The sequence below is a fragment of the Gigantopelta aegis genome, chromosome 1 (assembly GCF_016097555.1).
Source record: "Gigantopelta aegis isolate Gae_Host chromosome 1, Gae_host_genome, whole genome shotgun sequence".
Taxonomy (NCBI): Eukaryota; Metazoa; Mollusca; class Gastropoda; order Neomphalida; family Peltospiridae; genus Gigantopelta; species Gigantopelta aegis.
Genome location: NC_054699.1, coordinates 23710356 through 23727469, shown reverse-complemented (window position 1 = coordinate 23727469; position 17114 = coordinate 23710356). Strand labels below are relative to the sequence as shown.

Below are 17114 nucleotides of genomic sequence, written 5' to 3'. Positions count from 1 at the left end.
CCACACTATGTATGTATGTATCATTTTATAAAACTTAATACAGTAAACAAAAAGAAGAAAAAAGGTGTGATTGTGTGGGCGGAGGGGGGCATTGCAGCAATGTCTACAATGGAAACCGATCAAATAGCTTACTGGTCATCCCTCTGAAACTACCCTAACTGGCATAGATGGGGGGGGGGGGGCAAGCCCTCCGAGAGCTCAATCACACCCTTGTGTTTTTTGTTCCTTACCACCTTTAATATTTTTGTGCTGACCCATAGCACAACTCAGTGTAGTTGCCCCTCCCCCCCCCCCCCCAAAAAAAAAAAAAATAATAATAATAATAATAATTCTGGCTACACCAATCTACACCAGTGATGACTGCCCTTGGAATTGGTATACAATGAATGAATGTCTTAACAACACGACAGCATAAAAAAAAAAAAAATTAATATCGGGTGTCAAACAAACAGTATACAAAGACACATTGGAATAAATAATTTTCAAGCAAAATCTGTTGCATTGAACACAGATGTTAAGTATGAACAGAATACAGTGACACTTATAACATACTACTTGTACTATCTGAGCAATGCAATAACTATAGAGTATAAAAATTAAATTTTAGAAAACGCTATCACATAAAATCAACATATCACCTCAATAAGGGGGTAATCAGTTTACAATATTCAGTTAATCATAATTGAGACTGGGCCATGAATTATGCTGTCTACAGTAAAGGATAAAACTTCTTTAGAAAAATAAAACATGAAAATTGAATGAACTGTGGGACATGTACAACAAAGAAAAATAATAATGCTTGAATATATATTATGTAGTTCTAATGTCTAAACTATGATATGATGTATTTACATAAGAATTGTCTGACTTTTTGGGGTGAATTTATCAATGTATAACTGACAAATTGTATATAATAGCATAGCGTAGCGAAGCAATTTTATACTAAATTTGTGTCCAATATATCGATAAATTCACAGGTTTTTTTAAACAGTTTTTATAATTACAGACAACACTTCTATTTAGTAAAAAAAATACACAAAACTCAGTTTTTAACGTCCTTTCCATGACATGTTTTACATAATGACGTCCCCTTCTCAGGTATATTGAAGGATAACATTCAGTTTTTAAGTGACATCATCCAATTAGAATAGAGTATATTGAATAATAGCAGGACATTTGTAATTATAATTAAATAAGTATTCAGTACAGTTAACATACAATTTGATGCCAGAACATTACAGCTATATATTAATTTTGGTTTTTAATAGGGGGCACTATTATTTTCAGAGTGGTGGGGGGGGGGGGGGGGTTTGTACCCTATCGCCCCCCCCCCCAACACATATGGATAAATATAAAAAAAGGAATATATAACAACACACCTACACATTTAAACTAATTACTTAAGGCTTTGATGTTTTTAAGTCACAAAATAATCAAATAAACCAACACAAATGTAATATTATGAATACATTCCTCACAGATAATTAGTGTATAATGAAAATATGTATAAAATGCACACAGCTATATTGGTAAGAATAAGAAATCGTAATAAGGTATAGGAAACCCAACGGTGTATTACAGAATTTTAAAAATTCATATCCAATTTTATATACATGTATATATGTAAAAGTATAGAAAATAATTAGAAATGTGTCTTCCTGGACGGACTTCTTCATGACTTGGCCTATATTTTATAAACCATGTCTGCATGACCATAATATTATTCAAAGAACCTGTGTTAACTAAAACACTGCCTGGTAGGGCTAACTCTGGGTCAGCAGAACATTTCACAAAAATTATCTATCAAACTTCCGAATTTTATAGATCCCCATTTATTTTTTAACAAAATATCAATCATAAATATAAAGTTTGTTTTGTTTAACGACATCTCTAGAGCACATTGATTTATTAATCATCGGCTATTGTATGTCAAATATTTGGTAATTTTGACATATATACACACATGTAGTCTTAGCGATAAAACTCGCTACATTTTCCCATTAGTAGCAAGGGATCTTTTATATGCACCATATCACAGACAGGATAGCACATACCATGGTCTTTGATATACCTGTTGTGGTGCACTGGCTGGAACGAGAAACAAAATATCAATTAATGCATGAAATTGTTTCCCCAAATTAAAATAAAATTTGCCAACTGTTTTTAAAATTCGCAATTGGCAAATTTGGCGCGTACCAGAGCTAGCCCATCCTGGTAAATTAATGGACTTCATTCAGTACACCAAGGAATACAAGTCAACCTGTCTTGTAAAAATATTCAACTGAAACGTGCGCATGTGCAGGAAATTATGCAGCATGGGGTCTAGACTGGCAAACGAAATTGCTAGGGGGTCTGGGTCAAGCTCTCACAGAAAACAGCTTTTAGATGGGGGGGGGGGGTGTTTTGACCACCAAAAAAACTACACATGCGAAACCCAAAGCTATTTGATCAATAATACTTTTAAGAAAACTAATTTACAAGTCATACTGGGAAGAACACAGAACTGTATAGACGTTACATGTAAATAATTATGATTAGTTAAAATATCTTCATATCAAGTATTCATGTTAAGATATAAAAATTATTATCCACATAGCTCAATTAATGTATTATGTCAAATTATATCATGGAGAGGCATTTACAGCCTACAGCCTGTTTGCCGATCCATTTCATTTATTTCAAATGAATAAAATATTGTTTCAAAAAAACAAAAAAAACATAGTTCAAGATATTCGGGGAAATATAATCAGTATGACCCACGTGTGTCATAATCATTTCACGTGCACCACAAATGACATCATTTTGTGAAGCGACATCATAACTTAATGTGGTCTCACCAGTGTAAACGCTTATCAAAATGACATCATTTCAAACAATTACATCATTTCGTCATCTCTTTTTAGTTACCTTTGAAACTTTTTGACATGGTCCTAGCTTGTTATTCACGAAAATAATATTTAGGATAGTGTGGATAATAAAGAAATTATTACACTCGCTTGTGAATCATACTGATTTTACGAAACTCGTGTCAGGATTCATGCATTACCCTCGCTCTCACTTGGGTAATACAACCCTGACACGTTTCATAAAGTCAGTATGACACACAAGCTGGTATAATAAGCTTTATGTATTACTCTCACTTGAGTAATACAATAATCCTGACACTCGTTTCATAAAGTCAGTATGACACACAAGCTGGTATAATAATCTCTATGTATTACTCTCACTCGGGTAATACAATAATCCTGACACTCGTTTCATAAAGTCAGTACGACACACAAGCTTGTATAATAAGCTCTATGTATTACTCTCACTTGGGTAATACAATAATCCTGACACTCGTTTCATAAAGTCAGTACGACACACAAGCTGGTATAATAATCTCTATGTATTACTCTCACTCGGGTAATACAATAATCCTGACACTCATTTCATAAAGTCAGTATGACACACAAGCTGGTATAATAAGCTTTATGTATTACTCTCACTTGGGTAATACAATAATCCTGACACTCGTTTCATAAAGTCAGTATGACACACAAGCTGGTATAATAATCTCTATGTATTACTCTCACTCGGGTAATACAATAATCCTGACACTCGTTTCATAAAGTCAGTATGACACACAAGCTGGTATAATAATCTCTATGTATTACTCTCACTCGGGTAATACAATAATCCTGACACTCGTTTCATAAAGTCAGTATGACACACAAGCATCTCTATGTATTACTCTCACTCGGGTAATACAATAATCCTGACACTCGTTTCATAAAGTCAGTATGACACACAAGCTGGTATAATAATCTCTATGTATTACTCTCACTCGGGTAATACAATAATCCTGACACTCGTTTCGTAAAATCAGTACGACACACAAGTTTGTATAATAATCTCTCTATATATAATTATATCTAAAGATAAACAAGATCCATTAAATCAGTATATCGAGAGAAATAACTGTAGATTGTCTCCACGTGATATTGATACACCAGTCATGTGGCACTGGTTGGCATGGGAAAAACTGAATGGATCAGCCGAGGTGGTTTGATCCAATGACACAAGCACCTCAGGTGAGTGCTCTACATCTGGTTTTGGTCTATTGATGGTCCCAACTTTTGAAGTGGCCATTACGATACAATTTAAATACTTGCATGTCAAAAAAAACAAAAAAACATGTTTGGTTTAACGGCTTTGTTTTGGATAGGTTTTGGGGTTTTTTATAAGAATATTATACTATACTGTTGTCAATGTCCTGTGTATTTTACAAGTTCTTTGGTGAATATTTTGAGCTCTAAGACTTTTGACACATCCTCTTTGCATGAGGATCGGAAGGAAAAGGTTTGAGATCAATATAATGAAGGATTTAGACTGAATCTATACACAACAATTTGGTTCTTTTAAGTCAGTATGTAAACGTAACATTTGAGCAAACAACCTGAATGGCATTTCTCTAAACCTTCAAGGCATTATCCTACACCCTCAAGGCATTTCCCTAGACCCTTGAGGCATTTCCCTATACCCTCTACACATTTCCCTACACCCGCGAGGCATTTCACTACACCCTGAAGGCATTTCCCTATACCCTTGAGGAATTTCCCTTTACCCTCGAGGCATTTCCATACACCCTCAAGACATTTCTCTACATCCTTAAGGCATTTCTCTACACCCTCGAGGCATTTCCCTATACCCTCTACACATTACCCTTCACCCTCGAGGCATTTCTCTACACTCGAGGCATTTCCCTACACCCTCAAGGCACAAAGACTCATATCACAGTACAGTAAAACCACTCAAAAAGTGGATGGATCTCGGACAACCTGATTTCTATCTAAAAATCTGACGCCATATAACCGTAACTAAAATGTGTCGAGTGCGTTGTTAAATAAAACATTTCCTTCTATATAAAAACTGGATGTTTTTCATGGTCCCTTTTTAAAAACTAGTACAAAACAAACCCTCTCTGAAAAAACCCATGTTTTTCATGATCCCTTTTTAGATATTAGTACAGAACAGAACAATTTGCAACCATTTTGTTTTGTCCCTGGACGCTTCGTACACTCTACCATTTTATACCCTAGACGTTTCATCACCTGGTCATTTAGGACACGTTTTATATTGAATTGTAATTGTAGGCATAGTTTTGTCTGTTTTAGTTAGCTGTTCACTTGGGGGATTTTAACTGGAGCTTTTTTTCCAGGGTTCAAACATGCTTACTTATATTTATTTATTTTCAGTTTGTTTGTTTGTTTTTAATTGCTCAATGTCCTTCATTCAGTTATAGTAAATGTTGTAGATGATCCCCTGGAAACTCAATGATAATATGTCACTTGATGAATGGGCCAAGTTCTTATTTGTTATCATCCTGGACAAAAAATCCCAGTTAAAATCCCCCAAGCGAACACCTAACTAAGACATACCAAACAATATGCATATGTGTCTGTCTGTCTTTCTCTGTCTCTGTGTCTCTCTGTGTTGCTCTCTCGCTCTCTCACTCTCTATCTCTCTCTCTCTCTCTCTCTCTCTCTCTCTCTCTCTCTCTCTCTCTCTCTCTCTCTCTCTCTCTCTCTCTCTCTCTCTCTCTCTCACACACACACACACACATGCATATGTATACATACATTATTTAATAAGTGCATCATATACAAGTATACAGCTTTAATTATATATCATTTGTGTATATACAATAATACCATATACAGAAATGATTCAAGGCCCCCAACCTTGACCTTGTTTATGTTTCTGGGGACAATAAAAAAACACACAAAAAAACAAAACAATATGCATACATATACAATTTAACATAAAATATGTTCTAAATGATCAGGGGACAACATGTCTAGGGTATAAAACGGTAGTGTGTACGAAACAAATCGGGAACGAAACATCCTGTAACCCTGCACACACACTCAAGGAATGGGTATCCTATACATCTGCTGTCTTGTATTGGCAATATATTAAACATAGCGAAATGAGATCTTCATTTCCCCATCACATGTGCACAGCTCTACACTGGTTCTCTAGTCTCAGGTCGGAATCTGGCGGGTTGCGGAATGTCTTGAAAGAACAAGGTACGTGGCGCAAGTATCCCTTTCTAATGGCCCACATGATGAGACAGACGGCTATGACAGTGATCATGGCCATAAGGACAAGGGGAATCCCCACTGCCAGTCCAATGGTCAAGGCCTTGGATCTCGATGTTATTTCTGGTGCATCTAAAAAAGTTTTAAAAAAGTAAGTAGTTAAATATACAAAACATATATCACATGTAGACGAATGCACATGCGTTCAGTGACTTTTTGTAAGTGACCTAGGACAGTTAAAGTTTAAGTTAAAGTTCATTTTGTTTAACAACACCACTAGAGCACACTGATTAATTAATTAGCTATTGGATGTCAAACTTTTGGTAATTCTGACTCGTAGTCATCAGAGGAAACCTGCTACATTTGTTTATTAGCAGAAAGGGATCCTTTACATGCACTTTCCCACAGACAGGACGGTACATACTGCGGCCTTTGTCCAGTCGTAGTGCACTGGTTGGAAAGAGAGAAAAAAATATCACTTGAATGGATTCACCATTTGAGGTGGTTCGATCCTGTGACGTGAGCACCTCAAGCGAGCACTCAACCAACTGAGCTAAATCCAGCCCCCCATTAGGAGGAATAGAGGTAGCACTAAACCAAATAACTTCCGGCTGGGTCAAAGTTCGAGGTGCACCCAACTTTTGATAGAGAAGTGAACACCACAAGTCCTGTGATTGGTTATAAATGAGAGTGTGTTGGTTGTAAAAAATAATAGTTTCATCTGGGTAAATAAAATGTGCAATTTTATTTCATCTAGTACCAATGTGTCAAGTAGCCTTGTGCTTGAAACATGTATGGGGTACCTGTAAAAAAAAGTACTCGAATTTTGTGCAAAACTAGGGTAGTCATAGACGCTACCCGTTACCTCAGAAATGAGCAGCTTGACCCCCATTTTTTTCTGATTCACTTTAAGTGTAAGGGGTGGTAGTATTTATATTCGTGGCGTTTATGTCGGTTGATACGTTGCAGGTAGGAGTTTTAGCCACATATGTTACTATTGTCATCTATGGGATTTGATTTGGTAGTATACACCCTAGATGAACCACATGTTATACTGATAGATGGAAAGGAAGTGAGGCAGGGTGAGAGAGAAAGACAGACAGAGAGATGGAGAGAGACATGTAAAGAGAGAATGAGATCGAGGCAGAGAGATGGATGAATATAGATGTGTATATATAGTGATAGATATGGATAGAGAAAGAACAAGACAGGTGCAGAGAGAAAGAGAGAGATAAAGAGTGAATATTTATTTTTTTAACGACATCCAAACATATTTTAGACTTTGATCCAATGGCGGAGCATGATTTAGCTCAGTCGGTTGAGGTGCTTGCGTCACAGGATCGAACCACCTCGGTGGATCCATTCAGCTGATTAGGGGTTTTTTCATTCCAACCAGTGCACCACAACTGGACAATTAAAGGCCGTGGTATATGTTTCCCTGTCTGTGAGAAAGTGTATATAAAAGATCCCTTGCTGCATTAGGAAACGTGTAATAGGTTCCTCTTATGACTATATGTGTCAGATTTACCAAACATTTGACATCCAATTGCTGATGAATAATTAATCAATGTGATTTAGTGGTGCCGTTAAACAAAACAAACACACAAACCTCTTGATCCAATGGCCTAATGCAGGCTCAATTAAGTGAGCACACTGTTGCAACCCATTCACACCTCAAGCGAGCATTCTACCACTGAGCTACATCCAGTCCCCAGTGTCCCAATATATTGAGGCAAAAAGGTTTGGCAATTTGATAATTGTGTTTAAATAAAAGAAGGTGAAATCAGACATTGGATTTAACTGATGCATCATTTGTCAGGCCAGTCGAGGCATGGGATTTTTAATCCAGATACTGACTCCAAACCCTGAGTGAGTGCTCCGCAAGGCTCAATGGGTAGGTGTAAACCACTTGCACCGACCAGTATTCCATAAGTGGTTCAACAAAGGCCATGGTTTGTGCTATCCTGCCTGTGGGAAGGGCAAATAAAAGATCCCTTGCTGCTAATCGGAAAGAGTAGCCCATGTAGTGGCGACAGCGGGTTTCCTCTCTCAAAATCTGTGTGATCCGTAACCATATGTCTGATGCCATATAACCGTAAATAAAATGTGTTGAGTGCGTCGTTAAATAAAACATTTCTTTCTTTCATTTGTCAGGATAAGTGCAGTGTGCGATTTTGAGGAGAGTCCAGGAGACGAGGCTCACAAAATCATGTAGGACTCTGTAGCTTGGCTAGTATACGAGCCCACATGGCTCGTAAAAATTGGTTGTACAAATTACAGTCAACTTATATCTCAAAATCATGGCAAACCACAGTCTTGAATAGCGGTCTTTTTTTTGTGGTTTCATGCAAAACATTTAGTATATCTTCCGTTCTACTGAAGACGCACAGCAGGGCTCGCTGGGTTGGTGACGGGCTCTAAAGATTTGTAAACAGGGAGTCCTTATGACACTTAAACTTTTGAAAGCAAAATCGCACATTGAAGTAACAGAAGGATTTCAATACAAATGAAATGCATAACTGTCACATTACTGAATGTAGCTTGTATTTTAAAGCAATCTAATTAAAATTAGCTCCACTGGTTAATTACTATTACCTGTGGATCTAACAGCACCCCGTTGGAGCTCATGTCCAGTTGACCTTTCATTCGACCAATCAAAACCTTACTTGCAAAATCATGCCAGTGATTTGAAAAGAATTTGAAAACATTCAGGATTATGCCGAGTGTATATGAAATGATTCGCCTGAATTATGAAGTAAGCCAGAAACTAATTTCAATATAAAATTTTATATAAAATTTGTTTCAACACGAAAAGAAAAAAAAACGTGATGGTATAGTCATAAAATCTGTTTATACTAGTATACAATCCAGAGTTTATTACTGCATTTTTCCCCCTGTTTTTCAATGTTGAAATAGACCAACAAGTTCGCCTGTTACATAAATAGTCTCACCCGATATTTTTAGAATTTGTATGCTCCTGAATAATGCTGTAAAAGGTGAAGTGTAATTGGTCGATATTTAAATTGTTATTTATAGATGAAATGTCACCTGTACATGGGAGTCCACGCAATGCTGTTAGATCTACTGGTAGACCAGTAGAGCTAATTTTAATCAGATTGTATTTTAAAGTACAGTCCAATTCATTAGTACTAAACTGCTAAACAAAATTTGTCTTACTATGCAATACATGGAGAATAATACATAAGTTAGATACCATTTATCTTACGAGTTGTTTTAAAATGTATCTAACGAGCAAAAGCGAGTTGGGTTACATTTTTAAACAACGAGTTGTAAGATAAATGGTATCTAATGAACACGAATGTAGTATTCTATTTCTTACACATCCTCAAAATCCAGGCTTTAAGCAAATTTTAACATCTTTTCAACCTAAAGGTTAGGCCTATTTAAAGCCTTTTCACTTGTAGCTAACTTACACATCACCAACAAATGATTGTCAGGTTAATTATACGTCAGTGTAATTGATTTCTATTGTGCTGTTTTTTCATTGGATGTATGGCATTGGTGACCTGAAAACACCCAGGAGCAGCCAGTCATATGTCTTGAAATTGTTAACAAACATATATGCGTTAACAAGTATGTGTTATCAAAAATAACAAATGATGATCTCACCAATGGGTGTGTAAGAAAGAGAACTATTCCACGTACTTTGAGGTTGGACCACAAATGTTCCGAAGCCTCGATTCCTGGGGTCTGTAAAGTTTCCAGATATTGTGCAGACACCTCCGATGTACACCACTTTGGCCTCAATACGAATGTCGACGTCTCCCGGGAAACGGGAGCTTGGTTTGTGCATAGACTCGAGTTTGAAGACCATTGTTATATCATCGTACGAAAAAACTGAAATAAAGAAATTTAAATGTATAAATGTATAAATCATGGAGATCTAGATTCTTATATCATTTCCCTATATTTGCATGTAAATTGTAATATATGATGATCCATTATAATCATATTTATGAAAAAGCAAACTTTAGGTAGCATATTTGTAAATAGGTTTACCCACAAAGATAAGAAAAATGTAAAAAACCCAAAATGTAAAAAACCCAAAATGACCTTAAATGACCCCAAAATTACCTTTAAAAGTCACCTTTGTGTGAGAACCTACCTTCACTGTAAATTATACCCTATACAGACCTCAGTAAGCCTTGGTACCCATTCTTAACAAATCATGCCCCAAAATGTGGACGTAACCTTTTCCTAAACATCTCCCCCTTTCATTAAATTATGAATCTACCACTGAAATTTCAATCAGGAAACACCCTTGCTAGATGTGTAATGAATATATTTATAAACAAAAGTTATAATATGACCATTATTGATCAATATTATTGGAAAGGATTAAAAGAAACCAATGATTTGTGTCATTTATAGCATATTATATATTCAGAAACAATGACCTTCATTTGACCTTGAAAATGTATGTCAAATTGACCAATTATGAAAATCCAGCAAATCAAAATGGAAAGTTTGGATATTTAGCATCACCATTTTAAAGAGTTTAATCTCCCCTATAACTGAAATTTGGAGTCTGTCCCATGGACTGTTGTTTTTGGGTAGCAGCTGATCGAACAGAAATTGACGTACCATTAAAAGTATGCAAATTCCCAATTACCGTACAGGTTTAGGCATGTAAGAGTTGCAGATCTGAAATCTACACATATTTTTACATAACAATCAATGTTCAAACTTTCCTGACTCTGAAATAGATAAATTGACCTGGCTCCCATACTATATGGGTAAATGCATTAAACAGGAAGATGGGTAGGGCTAAATGTATAAAATATTGATATATATATAGCGGTAAATATGTATAAAATGTGAAGATTTATGGGGATCAGACATGGATTTATATGGGTAAATATATACAAGATGGAGATCAGTAAAAGTATAAAGTATGATGATATATACCGGTAGAGGTAAAAGTATAAAACATGGAGACCTATGGCATAAATGTAAAAAAAAACAGAGATATATGTGGTGAATATATAAATATGGAGATTTATTATGGTAAATGTATAAAACATCTACATCTTATGGAAGGAAGGGAGGGAGGGAGGGAGGGAGGAAGGAAGGAAGGAAGGAAGGAAGGAAGGAAGGAAGGAAGGAAGGAAGGAAGGAAGGAAGGAATTTTATTTAACAACACTCTTAACACATTTTATTTACGGTTATATGGTGTCGGATATATGGTGATGGACCACACAGATATTGTGAGAGGAAATCCACTGTCACCACTTCATGGGCTACTTTTTTTTATTAGAAGCAAGGGTTCTTTTATATGCACCATCCCACAGACAGGATAGTACATACCACGGCCTTTGTTACACCAGATGTGGAGCACTGGCTGGAACAAGAAATAGCCCAATGGGTCCACTGACGGGAATTGATCCTAGATCGATCACGCATCAGGCGAGCACTGTACCACTGAGCTACATCCCACCCCCTACATCTTAAGGGGTCAATGTATAAAACATGGTAATTTAAAATGTGGAGATTTATAGAAGCAAATTTATAAAACATGGAGATAAATGTATAAAACATGGATATTTAGGGAGGAAATGTATAAAACATGGATATCTATGCATGTAAATGTATAAAACATTGGAACTTTACAGGAGCAAATTTATAAAACATGGAAATCTAAGGAGATAAATGTACACAAACGTGGAGATTTATGAGGGTAAATGTTTAAAAGATGGACATCTATGGGGTAAAAGTATAACATCCAGATTTATGGGGTAAATGTACAAAACACTGAGATTTATAGAAGCAAATTTATAAAACATGGAGATTTATGGGGTAAATGTACAAAACACTGAGATCTATAGGGGCAAATGTACAAAACACTGAGATCTATAGGGGTAAATGTACAAAACACTGAGATCTATCGGGGTAAATGTATAAAACACTGAGATCTATAGAGATATTTATAGGAGCAAATTTATAAAACATGGAGATAAGATTTTTAAAACATGTAGATTTATGGGTGAAATGTATAAAACACTAAGATATATGGGTGTAAATGTACAATTATTTAAAGGGGTAAATGTATCCTATTTCTAAAATCTATTTTATTCTTGCTCGAACCTACCACTGACATCCATGACTGTCTCGTTGTCCCTGAAAGTGAGCATGGCCGTCCCTTGGTGGCCGCTCTGCACAGAGTGTACCTGCAGTGAGCACGGGTAGTGTATGTCATACACCCGGTAGTAACCCGACCAGCTTCGATACAACTCCAGTGTGTGTTGCCACTCAATGACGACATGTGCTGAACACAGAGAAATAAAATGAACATTATTCAATGTAAAAAAGAAAAAAGAAAAAAGAATTTGTTTTCTTTAACGAAACCACTAGAGCACATTGATTTATTAATCATCAGCTATTAAACAAAAACAAACAACTTTGATCATGCTGGTTTATACAGAATTTAGGTTGATACAGTTTGCTTTGTCTAACGACACCACTAGAGCACACTGATTAATTAATCACCGGCTATTGGATGTCAAACATTTGGTAATTCTGATACATAGTCATAAGAGGAAACCCGCTACATTTTCTTAATGCAGCAAGGGATCTTTTATATGCACTTTCCCACAGACAGGAAAGCACATACCATAGCTGACCAGTTGTGGTGCACTGGTAGGAACGACAAAAAATCCAATCAGCTGAATTGATCCACCGAGGTGGTTCGACCTTGCAATGCAAGCACCTCAGGCGAGCACTCAACCAACCGAGTTAAATCCCAACGCTGGTTGATACAGATGCTGGCTTCACGAAGTGTATTTGTATATATATATATATATATATATATATATATATATATATATATATATATATATACGTGTATATACAAATGTATTTGTATATCAATCAACAAGTGTCTGTACAGCCCTAAAAATTTGCAATGGCTATCAGCAGTGCTGTTGCAAAAACCTGTTGCAAAATTTATTTGCAAAGAGCATTTTCATAATTTCAAGATATTTACTTTCTTATTATTTATGCAAAATTGCCTTCGCGAGATGATCTGAATTTCAAAGGCTGGGGGTGGGACGTAGCCCAGTAGTAAAGTGCTCGCTTGATGTGCAGTCGGTTTGATCCCCATCGGTGGGCTCATTGGGCTATTTCTCATTCCAGCCAGTGCACCACGACTGGTATATCAAAGGCTGTGGTATGTGTTATCTGTGGGATGGTGCATATAAAAGATCCCTTGCAACTAATGGAAAAATGTATCAGGTTTCCTCTGTATGACTATATGTCAAAATTACCAAATGTTTGACATCCAATAGCCATGGACTAATAATCAATGTGCTCTAGTGGTGTCATTAAACAAAACAAACTTCTTCTTCTACTTCAAAGGCTGGTTCAGGTCACATGGATGAGGATGAGAAGCACAGTAATCTTCATTCGTTCATTATTCATTCATCAAAGGATTCACTTTAATTCATTGCCATGCTTATATATGTAAAATTTAATGTGCGTGTGCGCATGTGTGTGTGCGTGCGTTCATGTATGCATGTGCAACTCTTGTAAATGCCCATGGCAATCAGCTGTTTTGTGGAGATTGCCGCAGATATTTCAATACTTTATGGTAATTTTTCAGCTGTGGACTATATTTGAAAAATAAATTCCTGTGCATATTTTTTGCTGTAGATATTTTCTTAATTTACAGGGTTGCATGTGTAGTGTCTAAGTATGCATGTTATGAATACAGACAAGATACAACAGCAGGGCTTCTAGAATTTGTTTATAATCCACTAGCCATGGGATCAGTGATTTAAAAAATGTACTGGCCACAATTAAAAATTCACTAGCTCTACTTCACTTACACTTTTACTAAATAAGAGCAATTATCACATATGTCACCTAAATATGGAGATACAGCTTACAAACACTAACATTAGGGGTTTGAGATTGGGGCAGGATATTCATATTTATAAAATAAGACTTAGTAATTGCAACATTTGACCTTTTTTTCACAATAGTTTGGCAATAGTAGTTATTTACTAGCCCAGCATTGAATATCACTAGCCATGGGAGTGGGGCTACCATAATCTAGAATCCCCTGTCTGGCATGGCAATAATAATTATTTACTAGCCCAACATTTAATATTACTAAGCCATGGGAGTGGGGCTACCATAATCTAGAATCCCTGTCTGGCATGGCAATAATAATTATTTACTAGCCCAACATTGAATATTACTAAGCCATGGGAGTGGGGCTACCATAATCTAGAATCCCTGTCTGGCATGGCAATAGTAATTATTTACTAGCCCAACATTGAATATCACTAGCCATGGGAGTGGGGCTACCATAATCTAGAATCCCTGTCTGGCATGGCAATAGTAATTATTTACTAGCCCAACATTGAATATTACTAGCCATGGGAGTGGGGCTACCATAATCTAGAAGCCCTGTCTGGCATGGCAATAGTAGTTATTTACTAGCCCAACACTGAATATCACTAGCCATGGGAGTGGGGTTACCATAATCTAGAATTCCTGTCTGGCATAGCAATAGTAGTTATTTACTAGCCCAACATTGAATATCACTAGCCATGGGAGTGGGGCTACCATAATCTAGAATCCCTGTCTGGCATGGCAATAGTAATTATTTACTAGCCCAACATTGAATATCACTAGCCATGGGAGAAGGGCTACCATAATCTAGAAGCCCTGTCTGGCATGGCAATAATAATTATTTACTAGCCCAACATTGAATATCACTAAGCCATGGGAGTGAGGCTACCATAATCTAGAATCACTGTCTGGCATAGCAATAGTAGTTATTTACTAGCCCAACATTGAATATCACTAGCCATGGGAGTGGGGCTACCATAATCTAGAATCCCTGTCTGGCATGGCAATAGTAATTATTTACTAGCCCAACATTGAATATCACTAGCCATGGGAGTGGGGCTACCATAATCTAGAATCCCTGTCTGGCATGGCAATAGTAATTATTTACTAGCCCAACATTCAATATCACTAGCCATGGGAGTGGGGCTACCATAATCTAGAAGCCCTGTCTGGCATAGCAATAGTAATTATTTACTAGCTCAACATTGAATATCACTAGCCATGGGAGTGGGGCTACCATAATCTAGAATCCCTGTCTGGCATAGCAATAGTAATTATTTACTAGCCCAACATTGAATATCACTAGCCATGGGAGTGGGGTTACCATAATCTAGAAGCCCTGTCTGGCATAGCAATAGTAATTATTTACTAGCTCAACATTGAATATCACTAGCCATGGGAGTGGGGCTACCATACTAATCTAGAAACCCTGGACAGAGAAGCAACCAACCTGAAGAGACAGCAGTGAGGACAAACACCAGCCCAAGTTGAAGGAGATGACATGGATAGATTCCGCAAGTCATTGTTCTCGTCTCACAACGTCACCTCATATCATTCACATTCTCAGCCTACTGATCTGAAAAAAAAAAAAAAAATTGTTCAGTGACACTACTTGAGCTGAATGATTTATTAATCCTCTGCTACTGGATGTTAAACAAAGTTTGTTTGTTTAACCACTAGAGTACATTGATTTATTAATCATTGTCTATAGGATGTCAAACATTTGGTAATTTTAAAATATAGTCCTTAGAGAGTAAACCTGCTACATTTTCCCCATTAGCAGCAAGGGATCTTTTATGTGTACTATCCAAAAGACAGGAAAGCACATACCACGGCCTTTTATATACCAGTCGTGGTGCACTCGCTGGAACGAGAAAAAGCCCACTGTGCCCATGGACAAGAATTGATCCCACACCGACCGCGCATCAAGTGAGCAGTTTATGACTGGGCTATGTACTGTCCTTGTTACAATGTTAGTTTGTTTTGTTTAATGACACAACTTGAGCAAATTGATTTATTAATTATCAGCTACTGATAATTTGACATAATATCAGTCAGGAAACACTACATGTTTTCTATTAGTAGCAAGGGATCTTTTATATGTACTATCCCACAGACAGGATAGCACATACCACGGCCTTTGGTATACCAGTCATGGTGCACTCGCTGGAACTAGAAAAATCCCAATGGGCCCACGGACGAGCATTGATCACAGACCGACCGCGCATCAAGCGACCAGTTTATGACTGGGCTACGTCCCGTCCTTGTTACAATTTAGGCCTATAATAAATTATATTTATCTTCAATATATGTGCCATAATTAAAGCTCTAAATTATAATTCAACGGTTTCGTAACTGCGAAGTGCCGTGGAAGCGATGGCGGCTCACTGCCTGCTATAGAACATCACATTTACCTGGCGTACCTGTACGATCAAAGGGAAATGGACGTCGCCATCTTGAATGACATCGATAGGTCAATGTCACGGTGATACGGGTCGATGCATATTGCACCACACGACTGATCGATATAAATACTGTAAATATACGACTAGCTGGCGGGTTGGCTTTGATCGTGTGGTTACTTCGTTTATCTGAACTCCCAAGAAGCATTTGGAATGTGTATTGACATATAGGACCACTGACGCTACCCAACCCTTTTATTGTGTAATTAAAAAACACAAAATACCAATTAGTATGACTGTTTCACTTACTGCTGTAGGCTTGGATGAAATATTAATCGTAAATTATGTTTCTGTGGTCATTGTCGCTGTTCATTGGTTCGAATCCCACTGGTTCTCAGTTAATATACGTTTTATGTTTTATTATGATGATTATTTTAAAATAGCTTATAGCCTACACACACACACACACACGCACGCACGCACGCACGCACGCACGCATACACATACATACATACACACATACACACACACACACACACACACACATGTAATCAGCGACCACCTGTCTTAAGCGGACACTTTTATCTACTCTCTTGTGTGACTGTTTGAGACAGGTTTGACTGTATGTATATACAATATAGAAACATTCCGTGATGTAATAGAGTAGAGATATATGATTGTAAAATATAATTATTCAGAATATTTTAGCTACAACTGTGTACTTCACTCTTTTTTTCTCTTTTTTTTTTTTAAT

General features: G+C 36.8%; 1 protein-coding gene across 2 annotated transcripts; it reads right to left on the bottom strand.

Moving 5' to 3' along the window:
- Positions 1-3737: 3737 nt before the first annotated feature.
- LOC121372486 lies at positions 3738-16429 on the bottom strand. 2 transcript variants are annotated; one of them, XM_041498836.1, is made up of 5 exons: positions 16382-16429; positions 15409-15534; positions 12193-12369; positions 9750-9941; positions 3738-6215 (listed from the first exon to the last, which is right to left on the bottom strand). In XM_041498836.1, exons 2-5 carry the CDS (start codon positions 15479-15481, stop codon positions 5992-5994), a joined length of 666 nt encoding a protein of 221 aa, XP_041354770.1. In that variant the 5' UTR covers positions 15482-15534; positions 16382-16429; the 3' UTR covers positions 3738-5991. The 2 variants fall into 2 exon arrangements, with proteins under 2 accessions (XP_041354770.1, XP_041354761.1); XM_041498827.1 differs by having other exon boundaries at positions 16373-16412.
- Positions 16430-17114: the final 685 nt, after the last annotated feature.